The sequence below is a fragment of the Megalobrama amblycephala genome, linkage group LG21 (assembly GCF_018812025.1).
Source record: "Megalobrama amblycephala isolate DHTTF-2021 linkage group LG21, ASM1881202v1, whole genome shotgun sequence".
Taxonomy (NCBI): Eukaryota; Metazoa; Chordata; class Actinopteri; order Cypriniformes; family Xenocyprididae; genus Megalobrama; species Megalobrama amblycephala.
In genome coordinates this window covers 26,776,508-26,799,643 of record NC_063064.1, presented here as the reverse complement: position 1 = coordinate 26,799,643, position 23,136 = coordinate 26,776,508, and the positions used below count along the sequence as shown (strand labels likewise).

General features: G+C 35.5%; 1 protein-coding gene across 17 annotated transcripts in view; it reads left to right on the top strand.

The window, feature by feature from the left end:
- itpr1b (inositol 1,4,5-trisphosphate receptor, type 1b) overlaps positions 1-23,136 on the top strand; it is a 160,364-nt gene that overhangs the window by 14,458 nt on the left and 122,770 nt on the right. For 11 of the 17 annotated variants that reach the window (XM_048173381.1, XM_048173385.1, XM_048173380.1 and 8 more), the window contains exons 4-13: positions 12,406-12,521; positions 12,772-12,858; positions 13,103-13,261; positions 15,628-15,726; positions 16,100-16,183; positions 16,289-16,435; positions 18,867-19,037; positions 19,948-19,992; positions 20,100-20,129; positions 22,248-22,402. In XM_048173381.1, the coding sequence (XP_048029338.1) occupies positions 12,406-12,521; positions 12,772-12,858; positions 13,103-13,261; positions 15,628-15,726; positions 16,100-16,183; positions 16,289-16,435; positions 18,867-19,037; positions 19,948-19,992; positions 20,100-20,129; positions 22,248-22,402 (1,093 nt within the window). The remainder of the gene's footprint in view (positions 1-12,405; positions 12,522-12,771; positions 12,859-13,102; positions 13,262-15,627; positions 15,727-16,099; positions 16,184-16,288; positions 16,436-18,866; positions 19,038-19,947; positions 19,993-20,099; positions 20,130-22,247; positions 22,403-23,136) is intronic. The other 6 variants (XM_048173391.1, XM_048173392.1, XM_048173383.1 and 3 more) reach the window with 2 other exon arrangements.

The window sequence follows — 23,136 nt, the reverse complement described above, 5'->3', positions numbered from 1 at the left end:
AACTGCGATTCTCTTTCTCTGTTCAGGGACTCATTATTCCATTTCTGTTCATCAAATGTCTGTGAAATTTGTTCAGTTTTTGTCTGTTGTTGAATGGTAGTATTCACTTAGTATTTCCTTACCCAGTTCACTTACACTGGTCTTTTATGACACTGGCAGCTAAGCAGTCATGCTTCTTCATGCACTGTAACAAAAAGATGGCCTCATCCTTCAGCTATTCTCCACCCAGCTACTGTTTCATCTCTTGTCTGCCCTTTTCTGCTACTTGACACCCTGAGTTTGTCTGAAATGACTTCAGTCCGCCAAAATTTAGTCTCCAAAGCCTCACATATGCTTAACCTTTTATAAAGATCATTTCATAATCTGACAAATGTTAGACTGAAGAACATTCTGGCCTAGAGTTCAGCAAATGACTGGCTCAAGTAAAGTAGAATTTATTAATGGGATGGTTCACCCAAATTTACTCAGCCTCATGTCGTTCCCAACCTAAGATGTTTTTTTTTTTTTTTTCTGTGTGTTTATACAGTCAAAATTTATTCAGACACCTTGAACATTTCATTCATCAATACAGTTTATTCACTATAGTTAAAAAAAATGTTAATACAATATGACAAGATCTCAGAATTAAACTGTCAAAAAAAAATTTAACTGTTTTTGGTTCTAAATTTTTATCAGTTTTACGGGTGTCCAATGTATGAAGAATTTTTGGGTATAATATGTCACAGTTTACTTTATTTTGCTATCCTCACTTACATAAATGAACTATAGTGTCCTGCACCCACTAGTAAAATATATCAAAAATATCATGTCTGGATGATATTTATTATTCAATGTCTGAATAATTCTTGGTTTGACTGTATATACATATGTTACATCATAATTATATGTTACAACATAATTATTATAATTTTATTTTTTTGTTGAATTATTCCTTTAAAGGGTTAGTTCACCCAAAAATGAAAATTATGTCATTAATGACTCACCCTCATGACGTTCCAAACCCGTAATTTAGTCCGAGAGCTTTCTGTCCCTCCATTGAAAATGTATGTACGGTATACTGTCCATGTCCAGAAAGGTAATAAAAACATCATCAAAGTAGTCCATGTGACATCAGTGGGTTAGTTAGAAGTTTTTGAAGCATCAAAAATACATTTTGGTCCAAAAATAACAAAAACTACGACTTTATTCAGCATTGTCTTCTCTTCCGGGTCTGTTGTCAATCCGGGTTCACGACTCCGCAGTGACGCTGCTGACGTAAGACGCTGCTGACGTGTTATCCGGTGCGCCCGAGCTTCGTTTACAGTCTGAGGGAGACGCACGTTGTATTCAAGCTATTCTACATCGTTTGTATTTTGGTATTGCTATATTTTTTAAAATGGTGCGTAAGTGTGCATGTCGCGGATGTCCTAATCGCCAAAAACAACAACGTAAAAGTGCATTACCAACGCCGACAGATGAAAGAATTCAGTGGAATCAGTTCAATGGAATCAATTCAATGGAATTAATTCAATGGAAAGGATTCCGGAAGAGAAGACAATGCTGAATAAAGTCGTAGTTTTTGTTATTTTTGGACCAAAATGTATTTCCGATGCTTCAAAAACTTCTAACTAACCCACTGATGTCACATGGACTACTTTGATGATGTTTTTATTACCTTTCTGGACATGGACAGTATACCGTACAAACACTTTCAATGGAGGGACAGAAAGCTCTCGGACTAAATCTAAAATATCTTAAACTGTGTTCCCAAGATGAACGGAGGTCTTACGGGTTTGGAACGACATGAGGGTGAGTCATTAATGACATAATTTTCATTTTTGGGTGAACTAACCCTTTAAGTTTATTCTCAGGTTAAAAAAATCCTAAAACCCCCCAAAATCCAACACTTTATATTGGAATGTTCAAAAAATATTCAGGACATTAGCCAAACACAGTTATGGCTGCAGAGGCAAAACATTCTGCAGTGCCATTGATGGAAATTAGACTTAATTGGATGTATCTAGGCAAATACAAAGCGCCTTGATGAGTTCGTGATATAGCAAGGTCATGTTTGCTCTGATCATAGCGTTCTTCTGAACTGTTAGCTGTGGATGCAACAGATGGCTGTCACATTATTACTGATACCATATGCAAATATTATGAAAAGTACCCATTTCATTACTGGCTTTGAATAACATTAGCGGCTCCGAACGCAGGCAGATATGCACATAAAGTCTTACTGTAACCAGCTGCAGGTGTTAGTATAGTCATAATCTTGTGGTGAAGCGTTTGAATAGAAAATTTTCTCATGAACTAAGGTAAACTGAAAGTGTAACTAACTAGTAGGGTTCGCAGAAGAATTGTTTCCTACTAACTTAACTGCATTTTTCAGTTGTTTGAAAGTGGCTTAGCTGTTTTCATAATAGTGTAGTTTATGGAGTCGTTTATGATTTGTAGATTTTATTCATTTTAAAAATCGTCAGGAAAAATGTGGAAGTTTAAATAAAAAAGATACCATATATATATATTCAAATATATATCAGACCATATCATTTATAAAATGAGTTTTCAAATATCTTCATTTAGTTAGCTATTTGAAGTCAGTGTTTTGTGTAGTGTAGTTATAACTACTTTTTCAAAAGGCTTTTTTCTTGAGTAGGTTTTAAGGCTCTGTGTCATGTTTATATGCCAGGCTGGAGTTTTTTTTGTATTGAATGTCTAAATTACAGTATTTTAGGCCTGGTGTTGAAATGGATACAGAGGATGGAACAATGAAGCTCTTGTGTTGTGATTATAGAGATGATCATGGTCTCCTGCTCCCAGCTCCAAAAAAAATCTCTAGCCAAAAATGGACAGTGTGTAAATGTCCTTGAGGTAAACGTCCTTTTTTAGGGTTAAATAATTAAATATGTTCATTTTTTATTTAAATTTTGCTATGACTGGTGTCTTAACACAGCTGCCACACACCACTGAACAAACATCTGCTGATGCACTTCCTGTTTGATTAATGAGGCACAGCTGTGTAGGTGGACAGACACATTAGGCCTGGGGTCTACCACAGGTTTCTCATTCAGGATGAGACAAAACTGAAACTATAGACAATGACTTCGTCCTAAATGTCAAATACAAAATTAGAACTACAGCGTAAACTTGAGTGGTTGGTAATGTTTTGTGTGAAGTAGCTAGATATTAGATATTCAGGTTACCGTGATTTTACTAAGCAAGACGTGTTCCTGGAACAACGTTCCTGTCTGAACCCTATCCCTATCCCTACCCCTAAACCTAACCCTAAAATCAGAGGGAAAAGATAGGTGAATAACACTGATGTAGAAACACCAAACCCTGGTTGTAAGCCTAACCTTGACATAAACTGTAAATTTGTCCCTCAAATCTGATTGGTTGGTTGATTGGAATGTTGTTCCAGGATCAACAAACAAGTTTTACTAGGTGAAATCATGTTCACCTAGATATTCATGGTATTTGTTCCATGTAAATTCGTTGTTATTGCAGTGGGGTTGAGTATTTCTCTTTAAATGCATTTTAATTTTAGGCATAGTTTTCACATTCATTTATATATATATGGGTTATTGACAAATAAGGTTTAAAAAAAAAAAAAAAACATAATGGAGATATAATTAATTTTGAAGTTTTATTAAGTGTTAACAATGAGATTATGCTTTTCTCATTTTTTACAAGATGGACAAAATTTGTCACCAAAAAAGACATTCGGTTTAACCAAAATTTTAGGTTTTACCGAATTACACTTTTGGTTATACCGAATGACAATATTTTCAAACAATGCTAACAGGCTGATATCTAGCTAGTAAAAGGACAAGCAAACATTTTATATTTAGCTTTTAAAATATTACAACATTTTCCATGCTTTATAGCAGTTGTACCGAATGACCTGATGTTTTGGAACATGTGTATAAGTGAGTGAGAACATGAATTTTTTTAGATAGTTAAGAGAGACCATGTGGTCCTTTGCAGGTGTCTGAATGATGTCATATCCTGTCACATGATATTGACCACAAAACTTGATCCAAAATGGTCCCTTTATATAGGTTACTCCGAATGACGTCAATGAAATGAATTTTTCCAGACATTCTTTCTCATAGCAAAGCAACGACTTCTACACATAATTTTAATACCATTTTGCACTATGTTGATATATGATGTTATAAAATCATGCCTGAATAAAAAATATATACATTTATTACATTTTAAGATATTTTAATCACAAAAGAAATGGCTGTATTGGCCTTTGGAAGGTTAAACCGAATGACCTTTTGACACTTTGAAATCTTTAAAATACCTAGTATATAGCAAAATATAATTAAAACCTTTTGGATTCAATAAAAGAGTGTAATTTAAAAAAAAATAAAAATAAATAAAAATAAAAAAAATAAAAAATATATATATATATATATATATATATATATATATATATATATATATATATATATATATATATATATATATATATATATAAATAAATAAATAAATAAAAAATATATATTTATATATATATATATATATATATATATATATATATATTAGTGTAATTTAAAAAAAATAAAAAATGTTTTTTTTTAAATTACACTAATAATTATATATATAAAATAAAATAAAAAATATATTTTTTTTAAATTACACTAATAATTATATAATTATTTATATCATTTTTATTATTATTTTTTATATTTTTGTATTTAAGCAGACATTTTATTCATTGAAAAATCCACATGAAAAATGTAGTACTATAAATGTTATATTATATTATATTATATTATATTATATTATATTATATTACACACAATATCATTACTATTATAATAATATATCATTTTTTTAATACATTTTTTTTATGAAAAAAAGTATTGTGACATTTTATGAACACTTTATTGCATTCCATTATGATACTGCTATTATGAGCAAGGCTGTAATGGGGAAAACACTTGAGTTTTTTCTGAGTCATACAAGAATCCTTTTTTCCTCCTTTCTCTCTTCTGCTTTCTTCAGGTAGCTGTAGCAGAACACTAGTAGCAGGGCTTTGCTCACTGTACTTCTGCTTTGAGAGAGTGTTACCACTAAATCTTTAGATCCCTCATGGTATTAATAGCCTGCTTAAGCTGTTTAAAAGGCCTGGTTTCCAGAGAGCCTTAGAGTGTCATTCAAAAGTTTGCCCTTCCTTTCTGATCCTGGGTCACGGTCTTAAACGTATCCCAGGGTCTTGTGATGAACAGTGGCCCGCTAGCATATTAGCAAACATTCCGTTTTTGTCCTGTGAATTTTAGCGATGATCACAGTCAGGGCAACAAGGGCAACAAGATAGTGATCACTGACCGGTGTCTCTGAGAGCTGTGCTAACACATTCATATCTAACACACGCTTTTTAAAGCTGTTGTTCAGTCAAAACGGATGGTTAGACTAAACCTATCATTAGACTCCTTCACATTACAGTATTTTCTTTAAAAGAAAAGTGTCTTCAGTTGAAGGTCAGCTACAGTATTTTAACCGTTTCCCTAAAGGTGTTTTTTGAAAATGTATCCTCTTAATTGTTCATCAGACACCAGACAGGGCGTTGTATCTCAGATTACTACAGAAAAAAACTACATGGGAAAAAAAAATTGAGAGTGAACATGAACATGAGTTTTTGTTGACTCTGGAACAGACATCAGCGTCACCTTTGATGTTAAAAAGTGGAAAGCAAAATAGTCATTAGGTGTCAAAGCAGGACTCATAAGTTTACAATATGTAATTGTTTGGTTACCCACATTCTTTAGAATATCTTGTTTTGTGTTCAGTAGAAGAAAGAAATTCACACAGGTTTGGAACAACTTGCGGGTGACTGAGGACAGAATTTTCATTTTTGGTGAACTATCCCTTTAAGTGTTATAGCGTTATGGGTCTTGCTGACACCTCATGGCACTATTTTACTTTGCGTTTGTGTGAATTTGTGAAAGTCTGTATATGGATATTACCATTAGTTTTCACTTCACTAAAAAAGAAACTGAAACTTCGCACGTGGTGTGAACAGGCCTTTAGAGGACACAGAAATCTGTAAAGATAACTGTATTAGTGTCCACACTTTCACACCATAACATTGTGTTTATAAAGCATCCGCTGCAGTTTCGTTGTCTTCCGCAGTAAATGCTTTAAAATTTGTATTAAAATTCTAATTTTTCATCATTGATCAACTGGAACAAAATTCTGAAAGTGATTGCAATGATATTTTTTTCAGTTATAAGCTATGCTTTTTCTATCACCCTGTTTTTATATGCATTTTGAAGTATTGCATCAGATACGAGTGATAGAAACATCAAATTTGCTCCTCACTTGAGGAGGTTTTTGACTTGTGTGAAAAAGAGTTAAAGCAAATAATGAGGGATAGAAATTCTGATGTTGCGAACATTAAACCCATGTGATTGTTTCCACTTATGGTGTTTTATTTACTGTTGGTTACTAGGTTACCAATACCATCTGCTTAACAACAACTTGATGGAAACACACCTAATTCGCATTTGTTTTTTTGCAAACTTTGAAAAGATTTGCTTCACGTTTGGATGGAAACCCAGCTATAGTTGTGGTGTGAATTTTGCTATTCTTTTAGAGTTAGAATGATTATTAAAATGATTATTGAAACTGACCTTAACCCTGGACTTATTAAATATAAGAATTATCTAGTGATTTTCTTCATAGGGATGCATGATATATCTGTACCATACCGGTTATCAGCTGATGTTATTGGTTGATATTGGACATATATCAATATAGTAAATTGTTCATGTTCCTCTTTTTTGTTACATTTACAGTAGATTACCATTATGTTCATCTAATGCTCACTTAAAGGGTTAGTTCACCCAAAAATTAATATTATGTCATTAACTACTCACCCTCATGACGTTCCACACCCGTAAGACTTTCATTCATCTTCAGAACTCAAATTAAGTTATTTTTGATAAAATGCGATGGCTCAGTGAGGCCTCCATTGCCTCCATTGCCACTTTCAGATGCCCAAAAAGGTACTAAAGACATATTTAAAACAGTTCATGTTACTGCAGTTCATGTTACTGCAGTGGTTCAACCTTAAGGCCATGTGTCCATCAGAGCGTTTTTAGCCAGCTGAAACCGCTAGGCACTCTGCTTAAAACGCCCGTCTGTGAGCGCTTGAGAGCGCTTCTGCAGCGCAGCGTTTTTTTCCATTGAGACGCTTTGTTGCTATGATACGGAATATCCACGGCACTGTTACTTATAACTGATTTTGCAGGTAATTTGTTTCAGACTTAAAATGTTGACACAATGTAGAATTACTTGCTATGTATGTTCGGAGACCAGCAATATTAATTTCTCATCCATTTTGTTTCGTTCTCTGTTTGTTGATGTGGCTGTACAGCACGAATGTGACAGTTGGTCGGTGTTGTATTTGTCCTGCTCCTCCTCCATTCTGATTGGACGGCTGGCTAAAAAGTGACAGTGATGAGCGCAGCGTTTTACTCAAAGTTGAACATTCTTCAACTCGAGGCGACCAGTAAAAACGCCCAGCTCTCAGCGCTTGAGCGTGAAAAAGACGCTCAGCGCCTCGTTACGCTCCTGGCGTTTAAAAACGCAGCGTTCCCATTGAAAACAATAGAAAAAGTACGCTAGCAGCTGGAAAAAACGCTCTGATGGACACACGGCCTAAAGGTGCTCCAAGTGATCCTGGGTTGCTTCACTTCATGTTGACGTTCGAAGTGTTGTCAAACAAAACAGAGGCTAGCTAGACCCTCCCTCCTCCTCCTCCTCCCCCTCCCCTCCGTGCTTCCTGAAACAGTCATGAACGCGCATTTAAAATCATTCTTGTCGGTTATTGGTGGAGCATGTTTATTATGATTCGTGGTCCAGGTTGCACCAGTTTGTTTTTATTGCCGTTTTTACAGAGCTTGTGGCGACTACAGAGACCGCGGTTTGTTTGTTTTTTACAGTGTGTTCAGGGGACAGGCAGCTAGCGGATAGTGAAGAGATGTTTGCTGTATGTGACAACAATTTTTTGGCCTAAAAGCGCGTGACATCACTTAGAGCACCTTTACTGTTATGAAGCGACGAGAATACTTTTTGTGTGCAAAAAAAAAGCTACTTTTTTCAACAATTTCTAGTAATGGCTGATTTCAAAACACTGCTTTGAAGCTTTACGAATCTTTTGTTTCGAATCAGTGGTTCGGAGCGTGTATCAAAACAGATTCGTAAAGCTTCGAAGCTTCATAAAGCAGTGTTTTGAAATCACCCACCACTAGATATTGTTGAATAAAGTCATTTTTTTTTTTTTTGTGCATGAAAAGTATTCTCGTCGCTTCATACCATTAAAGTTGAACTACTGTAGTCACATGAGCTGTTTTAAATACGTCTTTAGTAAGTTTCTGAAAGTGTTAATTGTCTAGCTGGCAATGAAGGCCTCATGAACCACAGGATTTTATCAAAAATATCTTAATTTGTGTTCTGAAGACGAATAAAGGTCTTACGGGTGTGGAATCACATGAGGGTGAGTAATTAATGACAGAATTTTCATTTTTGGGTGAACTAACCCTTTAAAGTTCAATAACTGGTAAATGTAATCTTTAGCAAATCTTCAAAATTCAGTGATGCCTATACTGACTCGCAGCAATTAAAATGGTTGATTTTTTTTTTTTTTTTTTAAATAGACAGAATAGCATAACGTTTTTTATATACTAATACATTATTTTTTTAAATCATTTTTTATTTACAGTATTATGAGCTCTTGTGTTCGTTTGCCTCTTTACGATGAATCGCTTGCTGCTGTGTTCCTCATTTGTAAGTCGCTTTGAATAAAAGCATCTGCAAAATGAACAAATGTAAATGTAAATTTCAATATCAGCCATTTATGTGTTATCTCCCATTACATGAAAATAATATTCAGCTTATTGGTAGGCTATTAGCCCTAATGATAATGTTTCTGTACAAAGTACTTTACAATTAGTGTTACAATTGTAAAACCATAGTAAATGGAGCGGTGGAAGCATCACACTTTGAGGTTCCTGTTAATTGTGCATTTCTTTTTGTCCATAATTGTTTGATAGCCTAGTGTTTGTTTTGGTGTGGTATGACATGACTTATCTCTCTTTGTTTTAGCATGCTAACTCCCTCTCATCTCTTAGTTTGACCTCGCGTTGCCCTCGGCACCATCAACCTATATTTCTCTTCCATCATTCCTTCCATTCCTCTTCTCACCGTCATCCTCTGTCCCAAATTCTCCTCACATCCTCCTCTCTTAACTTTCAACCTCCTGTCCTTCAGTGTTTCTTCTCATCCCCCCCCCCCCCTCCACCCCTTGTTCCCTGGTCGCTAATCCCTGAGCGCTAGCGTAAGTGTTGGCCGCATTTCTCAGCGCGCTCTGTGGACGCAGTGCTATTTTTACCCGTCACACTTAATCATGTCCTCTTGTGTGTCTTCCCTCCCTTCCTGTTACTTTTTTCTTCCTCTTACATGCTGTCAGGTAGCCTGGTTCTCAGTGCAGTCCGGTCCCATCATGATAACATTGTAACTGGTTCTCAAGGAACGCAACTGGCTGGTTAACATGATAATATCTCATCCTCAAAGTTTATATGTGTGACAAGAAGAGCTTCCCTATTCTGTGTAAGGTTGTAATGTGGGAAACACTAACTTGTTAGCAAGAAACATAGTCATGCTGTACCTCACAAAAATATACCATGGTAACCATAGTTTCTGCTAGATTACCATAGTTTCATCAGCTTTTGTTACCGCTGTGTAAACATGGTCTGCTCTATTCAGTGAATCAAATAAAAATTCTGATTCAGTTATTACTTCATTTGCAACTTGTTTACATTTATATCACCAGTTGTAACTTGTATCAATTGTATTTTACTGGACACTATGCTTGGGGTTTGTTTGATTCAACTCGCCTTGAAGTTAAACCGGCAATGTGACCGAGTCATTTAGCGAATGTGAGACAAACTTGAATCCTCTTGTGTCCTCCTTTGGAAACTAAATGAGTTGTTGTAGTCGGTTGTGCCTGCAGTCACAGGTACCCTTATCATTTCATAGAATAATAAAGAGTACAATTAAATGGGCCACAATGTCTCAAATTAACCTGCTTATCCTTTCTAAAAATGGCTAAATACACCTTGGTGAATCAGTACTGATGGATATATTGCAGTTTTTGTTTCATGTTTGAAAGGTCAGTTAGTCCAGTGAAACTTAAGCATGTCCAGGGGGACTTGAAAAGATTTTAATTTTCAGTATAATAAATAACAGATTACATATAACTTTCTTAATTAGATATTTTGAATGTACTTAGCAGTAGTGTTCATTTTAGTTATTATTTAGTAAGAAATAGTTATTATCATATCAATTATTGCACTTTCACATACAGGTATAAGCAGAAATAAGGAGAATGTCAACTCATGCATGGTTTATTTTACTTCATCTAGTTTCCTGATTTATTAGGCAGTTTATCATATTAATCATCACACTCTCTACATTATGAAAACTGGTGAAACTTGTCTCAAATTTTTTAAATTCCCAATAATAATTCCAAATTATATAAATGTCGCAAACAATATAGTTGAGAGATCCATGTTTGGATTTATTACAGTTAATGCTACATCACTGAGAAGGTTTGGTCGCAGAATTAGTCGCAGCAAACATCGCAAGCGGCTTGTGGAGGAACAGAGTCTAACTAAATGACACTTTCATTTAAGCATAATATCTCAAATGGAGATCGCTGAACTGCAGCTAACTGTTTGTCGGTGTTTTCAGATCATCTGTACTTTTTCCGCAGTGTAGAGAGAGCATGTACGCATGGTTGCCAGATTGCAAATATTAAGTAAAACACTGAGCAGAAAATCTATCCTTTTAACAGGAGAGCTCTGATTGGGAGATTTAAAATCATAAATGCTTGTATAGAGGCTTTTTAAAAACAGTCTGTAATATTTTCTCTCCTCTTTTTATTCGTTTTGGGAAAGTTTTTATTTTTTAGCTACATTTTAGTCTCGTCTTTTTTCGTCATTGATATTCCGTGTTGATATAGTAACAGTTATCGTTTAACAACGTCTATGTCATTGCCTCGCCTTAGTCATGGAGAAAAAAAGGTCGTCAACGAACACGTTTCTTCATAAATATTGTTAAAGGTGCCCTAGAATTAAAAATTGAATTTACCTTGCCATAGTTAAATAACAAGAGTTCAGTACATGGAAATGACATACAGTGAGTCTCAAACTCCATTGTTTCCTCCTCCTTATATAAATCTCATTTGTTTAAAAAACCTCTGAAGAACAGGCGAATCTCAACATAACACCGACTGTTACGTAACATTCGGGATCATTAATATGCACGCCCCCAATATTTGCATATGCCAGCTCATGTTAAAGGCATTACACAAGGGCAGCCAGTATTAACGTCTGGATCTGTGCACAGCTGAATCATCAGACTAGGTAAGCAAGCAAGAACAATAGCGAAAAATGGCAGATGGAGCAATAATAACTGACATGATCCATAATATCATGATATTTTTAGTGATATTTTTAAATTGTCTTTCTAAATGTTTCGTTAGCATGTTGCTAATGTACTGTTAAATGTGGTTAAAGTTACCATCGTTTCTTACTGTATTCACTGAGACAAGACTGTCGTTATTTTCATTTTTAAACACTTGCAGTCTGTATAATTCATAAACACAACTTCATTCTTTATAAATCTCTCCAACAGTGTGTAATGTTAGCTTTAGCCACGGAGCACTATCAAACTCATTCAGAATCAAATGTAAACATCCAAATAAATACCATACTTATGCGATTAGATGAACACTTTGTAAAGATCCATTTTGAGGGTTATATTAGCTGTGTGAACTTTGTTTATGTTGTTCAAGGCAAGCACAAGCTCCGTGGGCATGAGCATGAGAATTTAAAGGGGACGCAGCCTGAATCGGCACACATTTAATGATGCCCCAAAATAGGCAGTTAAAAAAATGAATAAAAAAAAATCTATGGGGTATTTTGAGCTGAAACTTCACAGACACATTCAGGGGACACCTTAGACTTATATTACATCTTTTAAAAAGACATTCTACGGCGCCTTTAAAGAAATTAATAGTGTTTAGCAGCAACAGCTGTTTGTTTTGGGGGGAAACCTCTTCATTTTTAAGGGAAGAAAACAAACCTTTTATTTATTTATTTATTTATTTATTTATTTTAATTTGGAAAATAATATTAATTATAATGCTAAATAATTAATTTCTGGTTTGGTGTTGATGAAGTGGTACTTGAGCCTTCCTGACTGTGGGTGTACGTACTTAAAATAGTTTGAAAACTCTGATTTACAGGTATTTACACATTGTAAGAACTCGTACAATAAGTGAAAATTGCTTGTGTGAACTTTTCATAAAGCGCTTTATTTGCATTTTCTCTTTCCTTTCAGACTGTCTGTTCAAGTTGTGTCCAATGAACAGGTACTCAGCACAGAAACAGTTCTGGAAAGCAGCAAAACCTGGTGGAAACAGCACCACAGACACTGTACTACTCAACAAACTACACGTGAGTTCAATACGTTAGACATTTTGGTTTTGTGGATCTGGGCATTTATGCTACTTGGGTAAGATATTATAAAATCTTTAATTAAATTTGACATAAATTAAGTGTGTTTTAATATTAAACACGACCATTAAATATTGTTCATGTTCATTACATCTATATCAAATAATTGTTGATTTTAAATGTTGTTTCATAAACTCGCTTCATGGCACTTACATTTATGTATGTTGTCTTTTTCACCTCTGTTTTTCAGCATGCTGCTGATCTAGAGAAGAAACAGAATGAATCAGAAAACCGGAAGCTGCTGGGAACGGTGATACAGTACGGAAACGTTATTCAGGTAGGTCAGCCAGCTGGCAGACGGGAGGCAGAAGGATCTCACTGTGCCACTGAGTACTTGGCAGGACAGAAATCCATTGTTCAGTGTCATTGAGCTTGCATTCATAATTGCTCTTCATAATTCATCCTAATATAAGTGTCATATGACTTCAGCATGTGACCTTAATTATGGTCATGTGTATAGCTAAAGGGGTTGTTTGTTTGCACTATTAATATCATAAGTTTGTGTGTTCTCCATTTCACAGCTGTTGCATTTAAAAAGCAATAAGTACCTTACTGTGAATAAACGACTGCCTGCTTTGCTGGAGAAGAACGCCATGCGTGTGACGCTGGACTCAGCTGGAAACGAGGGCTCCTGGTTCTACATACAGCCCTTTTACAAACTCCGCTCCATAGGAGACAGTGTGAGTGGCAACATACACACTTTAAATAGTTAACTGGGGTCAGATTTTTTGTAATTGTCCTGTCCTTCAACCACAGTGGAGATGAGCAGCGACAATAAATTCCGTCCTGCAAACTGGTTCAAATGATATAAATTCAGAACCTCACACTTGTTTTCAAGCAGACTCGGGTGGAATTCCTTGGTGTGAGGCTGAATTTGGAAGTAAATAAATTGAACTCTGATGTCAAATGGACTCTACTATGCACTAGGGGTTCTAAATGGCCTGAGCTGCAGTTACAACTTTTAAGACTCTGGAAAAGATGCGATCTGAACAGAACCAGACATAAAACTTTCACCGTTTGCTGCATTAGATGTTGTTGCATGGGGGCCATGGGGTGTCATCCGCTGCTGATCTCTGGGGTAAAGAGTGTTTTTTACATAAGGTCCCACTGACCGTTACATGATGTCAAAGCTCACAGCATTGAATTCCCCTGCTAATGTCATTAAAAATGGCCTCTGTGGGAGAGAGCGCCGCTGACACTGAACCCCCATCATGGAAAACCACGGCAATGCTTTGAAACTGAACTGAACCTGGTCTTGTGGGATATAAATATGTGCAAAACTGAGGGTAATCACTACAAGAGATTACCTAAATGTATGGTATTCTTAAGGTTGTGAAATTAACTAGTTGAGCTTAAAGTTGGAAGTTGCAAAAGCCTTTTCTTCCCTAAACAGCTTATCGAATAAGAAAAAGTGTAGGGCAGGACTTGATTTTGTCCATGGGGAATTGATTGGATGGTTGTGGTTTGCTATTGGTGGAGCTCATGTGAGTGACAGGTTGCCCCGCCCTCACACCTGTAAACACATCATCAGAAAAGAGGAGATTTCCCTCCAAGAGGGAGGGGAAGTTATTTTGATTAAAAATTGCTAGGGCACTAAAAAAAAATAATGATGTGCATGGGTAAATCATTTATAATAAATACTGCAACATTCTAGAAAAACAAGAATTGTCATTTTGATTTCATGGTGACATTAACCCTCTGGAGTCTGAGGCTGATTTGGGACCCTGGAGAAGTTTTGACATGCCCTGACATTTGTGCTTTTTTCAGTTGTTCATAAACATATAAATGACAAAAGTGTCATTACACTGTATTCAGCACAAACTAGGCTACAATAATATGTGAGGAACATGTATGTACATGTTTGTATTTTTGAAGGAATAATGTTTATGCGTGGTTATTGAAAAAACAAAAAACTTAAGTCACTGAAATAAGGCCAAAAAAAGTATATTAAATCTGTGTTCACAAGACTTTTGGGTATTGGAGGTTGTAGACCAGAGTTTTTGCTTCAGAATTATGTAAAAATTATGCTGCCTACTCCTTCATATAAAACAATATATTGATTTAGTTTTTGTAAGACACTTTTTGTAAAGAAACACAGTATGCGTGGAGGCGTGAATCTGTATGAATAATGGGCCATTTACACCTGAGAAGACAAAAGAATCACATAATAATGACCTGAAATGACTTGCATATTAATGAGGCCTTTCAGTCAGGTAGGCTGTGAAAAAAAAACCTCTGTAATAATGTCTCAGCTCATCATAAACAGCAATGCTGTGAAATATTATTACAATTTAAAATAATGGTATTCTATTATATTCTTTAAAATAAAATGTATTTCTGTGATGCAAAGTGTCTGAACAATTATGTTACCTCTATGGCATTTCATATAGGCTTTTAGCTTATATATAATTTAGCATATATAAAATTTTCACTTTTATTTTGAGATTAGTTTTATAGGTTTGACCGGTAGAAAATCATGCATTTAGTTATGGCACAAAAAAGACGAAAAAAAAATAGAAACATTTAATTTATTTAATATTAATAAGTTTATTACTTAATTTAATAAGTAATGTTAATTTAAAAAGCCATAATAAATAATTAATAAATAATCATTATATCTTAGCCTTGTTTTTTATAAATTATATCTTATACTTATTTATTATACTACTGATTTTTCTTAATTTTTTAAAAATCTATTTCTAACTTTTTTTCGTTCATTTTATTCTGTGTACAGAGAGTCATTGTGTATATACTTGTAAATAAACCAATAAAATTACAACATATTTATTTATTAATTTATTTATTATTTTCCTATACACATTTTACTAAATTTTCCCGCAGAAGTAAAAGTTGTTGACATGACAGTCACTTTCATCATTTACTCACCCTCAAGTTGTTCCAAACCGGTATGAGTTTCTTTCTAATGCTGAACACAACAAAAGATATTTTGAAGAATGCTGGAATTTTCAATTTTGGGTGAATTATCCCTTTAGTTTTGCACGTGCAACAGCCACGCACAATTTTGAGTTTCATTTTTCTCTTTTAGGTTGTGATTGGGGATAAAGTGGTCTTGAATCCAGTAAACGCAGGACAGCCTCTGCACGCCAGCAGCCATCAGTTGGTGGACAATCCTGGCTGCAACGAGGTTTGTCTGCTGTTTCTTTCAGTTTTATCTTTTTGTGTTGATGTGCATTACACAATGTAGTGTGAATGTATGTAAATTACACTATTAGTACAATTCTGCTCTTAACAGCTTTGCAATAAGTGGTTTAAATGGAAACATACTGTCGGTAAATCAGCTCTAAATTAGCTTTAGCTGCATAAAAATGGAATTACTGTCCATGCAATTAGAACACCCTGAACCCAGTGTAGGCTTTTATGCTATGATAATGCTAATTTAAGATCAACTCTCTCAGCCGAAACATCTCTGTATTGTAAATGATTGTTTTTAGTAAGTGCTAATGTTCAAAAATACCATAGTTTATTTTAAGACTCTTTTTCACTTCCGTTCTTCTCAGGTGAACTCAGTGAACTGCAACACTAGCTGGAAGATTGTTTTATTTATGAAATGGAGTGACAACAAGGAAATCATTCTTAAAGGGGTAAATGCATGAAATATATTTTGAGGTCTTGGAGTTGTTGTTAAAAGAGCATTTAGGCAGTTTTTAGAGTGTGATGGTGCTAATTCTTTCTTTGTGGTTGCTAAGGGTGACGTGGTTCGGCTGTTCCATGCCGAGCAGGAGAAGTTTCTCACTTGCGATGAACACAGGAAGAAGCAACATGTGTTCTTGCGAACCACTGGCCGCCAGTCCGCCACCTCTGCCACCAGCAGCAAAGCATTGTGGGAAGTGGAGGTGAGTTGCATGTTTTGTCATGAAACACTAAACTACATTTTCGGAGATTTTCTGTGTTGCGCATCATAGAAAACAAAGTTACCATCCGTTAGTTTTAGTTGTAGGAGAAAACTAGTTGATATTTAACCTTTTTTAAACCTATTTTCAACTTCCGGGTTTAAATTAATGTGCCCCGATGTGGTGTTTTCTTACACCTATAGTACACTGTGTCTCATAATTATTCATTAGATTGCATGTCCTTATCCTATGAGAAGGCATCCCGCTTAATTATTCATAACAACATGTATTGATTTCGCTTCAAATTGTACAGTCGCATACAGAGAGATGAATTAATGGATAGAAATTTAGTGATTGTTTTTGCTTTGTAAATGTTTTTGCATTGCATAAGTTCTCTTCCATAGAACCAGAGTCTTTGACACCAATGTGAATCATCCACGCTGTGACTGCAAACGGTCTTTACGGCCCTGTGAAATAACCGATCAAACGGCTTATAAAAATGCAGCAAAATAAGCCTCAAAGATTCATAAAGATGCAACAGCGCATTCATATATATTTTCGATGCAGAGTACAAATGTGAACGGCTGTGCATTTATTTGTGCATTCAATTATAGCTGTCACAGGATATGTATGTATTTGTGTAATTTACAGTGAGCTTACAAAACCATGTATAAAATATAGATGCGAGCAGCAATTATCTTATTCATTTTAGTCAAAATGGCTGAAAAATCATAAATACAATCACATGTAATATCATTCAGTTGCTTATCACTTTTGACCAATAGGTGGCGCTGTTACCAAATTGATGTTGTGTGAGCAGACAATGGCTGAATCCCAAGTGGCACCCTAAACACTCACAGTCTTCTTACGAGTCCGCACTTTCGTGACGTAGCACCATTTTGACTGTTGGGAAGAGGTCTGCAGTGGAGCTCACACCAGTGCAGGCTCAGCAGAAGTGCGCATATCGGCCACAAAGAGGGTGCTCGTGAGCACCCTTCTGAAGCCTAAAATTGACAAATGGGACACCCTATGGCAGGGGTGTCCAAACTCGGTCCTGGAGAGCCACTGTCCTGCAGAGTTTAGCTCCAACTTACCACAACACACCTGCCTGGAAGTTTCCTGTATGCCTAAAAACCTTGATTAGCTGGTTCAGGTGTGTTTAATTGGGGTTGGAGCTAAACTCTGCAGGACAGTGGCCCTCCAGGAGCAGGATTGGACACCCCTGCCCTACTGTCTCGTGGACTTAATGTACACTCGCACATGGCAGCCATTGTAAGTCCACAAGACCATTTGGTATTCAGCCAATGACACATACAAAGTTTGGTGTCAATTTGGCAAACCGTTACAGTGTTACAGCCTCAGAATCAGCTTGGCACCATGCCATCAAATTCGTTGATGTGTTATTCGAGAACAGTTTGGTCAATCGAAAAATGATCTGAAGATGATCTGAGCCAATTTTGGTGAAAATTGGACTAACGGTCTAGAAGGAGTTTGAAGTAGGTTTTCGTAGAAATTCAGAATGGTGGACAAGTTCAACCGAATATGGTTTAATTGTTATTATTGTTCTCAGTATGACTCAAGGAATCTAACAAGACCAGTTTCATTAAAATTGGCAAAAGTAATCAAAAGCTATTGTTTAAAATTTAATTATAAATTTTGACCAGATGGTGGCGCTGTTTTTAAACTTTTAGAGTACGTTCACGACATGGTCCTGATGATACATACAGTTTCACAACAATAACATTTCGTAATGATACTCTAATGTGTTCATTAAATACAGCTATTTATGACAAAATTCAAAATGGGTGACTCCCAAAATGGCCGATATGGAAAAATTGGATATCATTTGACTTGATATGCTACACTGAATAAAAAGAGACCAGTTTTATGATTTTTGGGCAAATTCTTCAGAAGTTATAAGCAAAAATAACCATTTCATATCTCCTGACCAGTAGGTGGCACTGTGCTGAATCGCTTTTTTGCTAATTTTAATATGCTAACGCATTTTGTTTCTAGCCTGTAGTGATCAAAAGTTGTTAACATAAATGTGAGTGCAAATTTGGACAGTTGGTGGTGCTAGAGGGATTGAGTTAGAGACTCCAAATTTGCTATGGTGACAGTTCAGACTGTCCTCTATCTGTATGCTAAATTTCATAACTTTCCCACAAGTGGTTCTATGGGCTGCCACAGACTCGATAGCGGAAGAAGAATAAGAACACTAACTATGCACCTTCGCTGATTGGCCCCTAAATGTTTGCTGATTTTGTTGTGTGTAATGTTAAATTGCATTATGCATTGTGGGAAGCTTTTATGCTTCTAACTCAATGAGAGTGAAATAAAACTATCTGAATCAGAAGCCCTTTTGTGTTGTCTGTCTCCCCTCTTCCCCCTCCACTCCGTCGCTTTTGACATTTCTCCCAATCTCATATTTCAGGTGGTTCAGCATGACCCGTGTCGTGGTGGCGCTGGCTACTGGAATAGTCTTTTCAGGTTTAAACACTTGGCCACAGGAAGCTACCTGGCAGCAGAGGTGAGTGAGGTGTGTTCTACTAGCTCGGGATCCTCTCTCAGCTGTTCCCAGATCAGCACTAACATCTCTCGCTGGGTAGGGAACCTTACTAACTTCCTATAGATTTTCAAAATCTGCAGTCTGTAAGATTTTCAACATCCCTCTGGGTGTTTCCATCACAGCCTTAAACCTCACTTGAGCTCATTTTTGCTCGATTAGACGCCAAATTGGTTAAATCTTACATAGTGCAGGTTTAACCATATTTAGGGTACAGTTCTTTGAATATAGCTTGGGTAGACAGATATGTTTAAGGATGTTTTGACAAAAACCTGGAATATTTAGCCTATGACAAGTTTAATAAGTAAGATATGTTACTCTTTTCACATCCACAACAAAAAAAGCTCTCTATATGACACATTTGCAGTTGAGGAGTTGAAAAATAAGAGGAATTTAATAGGTGTAACAAGTTTGATTGAAGTTTGCAAATTATTATTTTAGAATTGATTATATATTTAATTTAATTAGTTTTGTTATGTGCTTGTTATTTTTATTATATTCTTTAAAAAATATTACTAATACTATTTACATTTAATTTTGTTTTATTTCAGTTTCACTTTTAGTTACAGTTAGTAGTTTTAGTGCTTCAAATTAAACGAAATGAAAATTAGAAATTAGAATAAGTTTATTCAATTAATCAATATTTATATTCATATAAAATATTTAATATCAATATTTTTTTATAATTTATTTATTTATGTGCATTAAGTAAAATTTTGAAATTGTGTGGAGTTTGAAGCTTTAAAGAATGGAAAAATCTTGTGTTTGTCAAATTCCGAAACATATTCTGCTAACCAAGTAAACATGTTCAAAGATCGGGACCTTCCGTTTCTTTATTAGATAGTGACTGATAAATCAATCAATTTCCTCATCAGTTAGCTGTCAAATAGAATGATCTGATTTCCTTGTGCATTTCAGTGATGTTTTTGGTGATTTTATCTGTTCACAGGTTAATCCTGACTATGAGGAAGAGTCACAGGAATCACGTTCATCTGTAAGTGATTTTACCTTGGTTAAATAGTTGTCATTCTTGTGTACTGTATGTTTACATGCTGTGTGCTGGAAGCTGAACTGGCTGTTTTTTTTTGTTTCCTGCTTCAGGTGGCGGATTTTTCACCCTTTAACTTCCAGGTACTATCAGTTATTTAAAATGCTTTGTAACTGGAAAGATGTCTATCACCTGTTAAGTAGACCTGCTGTCATACCAAGCTTATATACCTTCATTTTCATGCCCCTGCCCCTTTAGTACTGTTTCCCACAATCCTCTTTGCATAGCTCCACATATTCTATCCAGTATGCGCTAGTGTTAAAAATGATGTTATGCCACAAATGCTGTCGAATATAACTTGAATCCAGAATATTTCTTTAGGAAATGTTCATGTTTTCATTTCACTCACAAAATGAATTTACTTGTTTAATAATAATGTATAGGATAACAGGGTTTCTGCGGGTCTTAAAAAGGTCTTTAAATTATCTTAAAAAGTCTTAAAGGTCTCGTTTTTCGTGTTTTTTTTTTTGAAGGTTTGATTGTGTTTATAGTGTGCAATATAACATGTGTTCATGTTTCGCGTGTACAAAAACACAGTATTTTTCACATAATTTACTTATCTGTATACCGCTGTTTCCACTGTCATAAAAACGGGCTGATGACTTCCTTGTTCTATGAAGTCCCTCCTTCAGAAATACGTAACGAGTTCTGATTGTGCCAGCGGTTCCTGTGTTGTGATTCGACAGCTCTGAGCGCACCGTGCCCGGAAAGGTCACGCCTCTTACCATAACGTGGAGATGCACGCGCTCAGTGTTATTGTAAACATGTCTTTAATTTTACCCTATCAATTTGAGCCGGAATCAGACCCGGTGATTGGACTGCGGGATGAAAATAACAGCGTTTCGACGACATGGCGACAAACACACTCTACAAACGCAACTCTTGTGTATTCCTGTGCGTGGAGGTTAGTCAAAAAACTGTTTTAGTGACGTCATTAAAGAAGGAAGTAGAGGGATGTAGTCCAAACTGGCCGTTCGATGTAGGCGACTTCTGTTAAATAAAATATCTCGCTTGGCATTGAACTTTGAGCTTTAAAATTTTACAGATTTTATTTATACTCTAACAACAACATTACACACTAACTAAAGTTTGAAACATGGGATCACGAAGAACGGGACCTTTAATTCCCAGTTTATGCTTAAAAAAAGAACAAATATCTACCAGTGAGTTATGAAAACCCCTGTTCTTGTTTTAAGCATTAACTCACTTCATTTTGAAACTTAATTTTGTATCTCCAGTAAATGCATCTTGATTTAAGAAGCTTTAGTAAATAGCACAGGAAAACAAGACAAAAATACTGAGGAAGAACATCACTTTTTTTGCAGTGTGGTCAGAAGATAAGTAAAAGTTATGTCCATATAGTGGTTGAGAGAAGAGTGATTCTAGCTACTTTTTTTGTAAAATGAATTAAAAAGTAATAGATATGTGTAGATGTTGTATTTTCAAGCTCTGAAGTGCTGCTAATTTAACTCATTGTGTTTCTCCCTAGACATTTATATTTAGAGAACATATTGTATTCCCTTGAATATGTTCCTCAAATTGTCTTAATTGATCTTAAAAAAGGTCTTATAAAATGTCTAGGATTTACCATCATAAAACCTGCAGAAACCCTGGAAAAGATCATTTATTTTTTTAATGAATTTATATTTAGTGTTCAATAATTTAATCAACCACATGGTGACGCTACAGCTACGGGTAAACAGTGTGAACAGTGTAAACACATCGCCTGTAGGTGGCAGTATAACACCATGTCTTGTATAAAGCAGCAGTCCCTCCTATTGCTTGTGTGCATGTATTAAGCTCTGCACACAAATCTCAAGTTAATCATTACGTTTGCTGATAACAGACCCTTTGGTCAAGTTTATAAAATCTAAATGAAAGTTTCATTAGAGTTTCTTTGAAAGTAACTAAGAAGCAACAACATTTACCTACATTATTGACCACTAAATACTTGTTTTGCTGGAACCCACATATATCGCACCACTGATCAAGAGATTTCGCATTCCTCTTTATGTTCTTGTTCCTGTATGTGCACATGAGCGCTTTGAGGAATTTCAGGTCACATGCAGAGTTGTAAACATGTCACGATTGATTCGTCAGCTAATGGCATCACTTAAGAGCGGTTTTATCTCAGTCACATAATCAATAAACTGACCAAGGTGATGTGTCTCCATGGTTACATGGTCTTCTCTCTCCACTAGCTGGACTCAGAACATGACGCTCTGCGAGCACGTCTGCGCACGCCCAATGAGAAGGTCATGTACACCCTCGTGTCCGTCCCTGATGGCAATGACATCTCCTCCATATTTGAGCTAGATCCGACCACCCTCAGAGGAGGAGACTCCCTCGTACCAAGGTACACATTGAACCACAATTGGATTGTACCAATAAAGTCAAGGTGTATAGCCTTGTGCAGGTTTAAATGTTACAGTCCAAAACTATAAATGTCATTAACTGATATAATGATACTATACAAAAAAAACATTGAACAGCTTTAAAGGGATAGTTCACCCAAAAATGAAAATTCTGTCATCATTTACTCTCCCTCAAGTTGTTCTAAACCTGTATTAGTTTCTTTGTTCTATAGAACTCGAAAGATGATATTTTGTAGAATATGGGTAAACAAACAGTTGATGGGCCCCACTGACTTCCATTAGTATGGAAAAAAGTACTATTGAAGTCAATGGGGACCAGAAACTGTCTGGTCTTGTTTTGTGTCCAACAGAAGAAAGAAATTCATACAGGTTTGGAACAACTTGAGGGAGAGGAAATGATGACAGAATGTTCATTTTTGGGTGAACCAACCCCTTAAATCAAAAATTTTAACCATATTTGATAAGGTTTACAAATAGAAATTATCAGTTGCTTAAAGAAAATGATAGTTTTAAGTATATTGACTGTATTTTATTACAGTTAAGCATATTTTACCTCCAGATTATCACCATAATTCAAAAATACTGCTCTTATTACTCTATATATATATATATATATATATATATATATATATATATATATATATTATATTTTATTGGTTTTGCATTTGAGTGATTTAAGTAAAAATATGTTTACAATTAAACATTTCTGTATGTT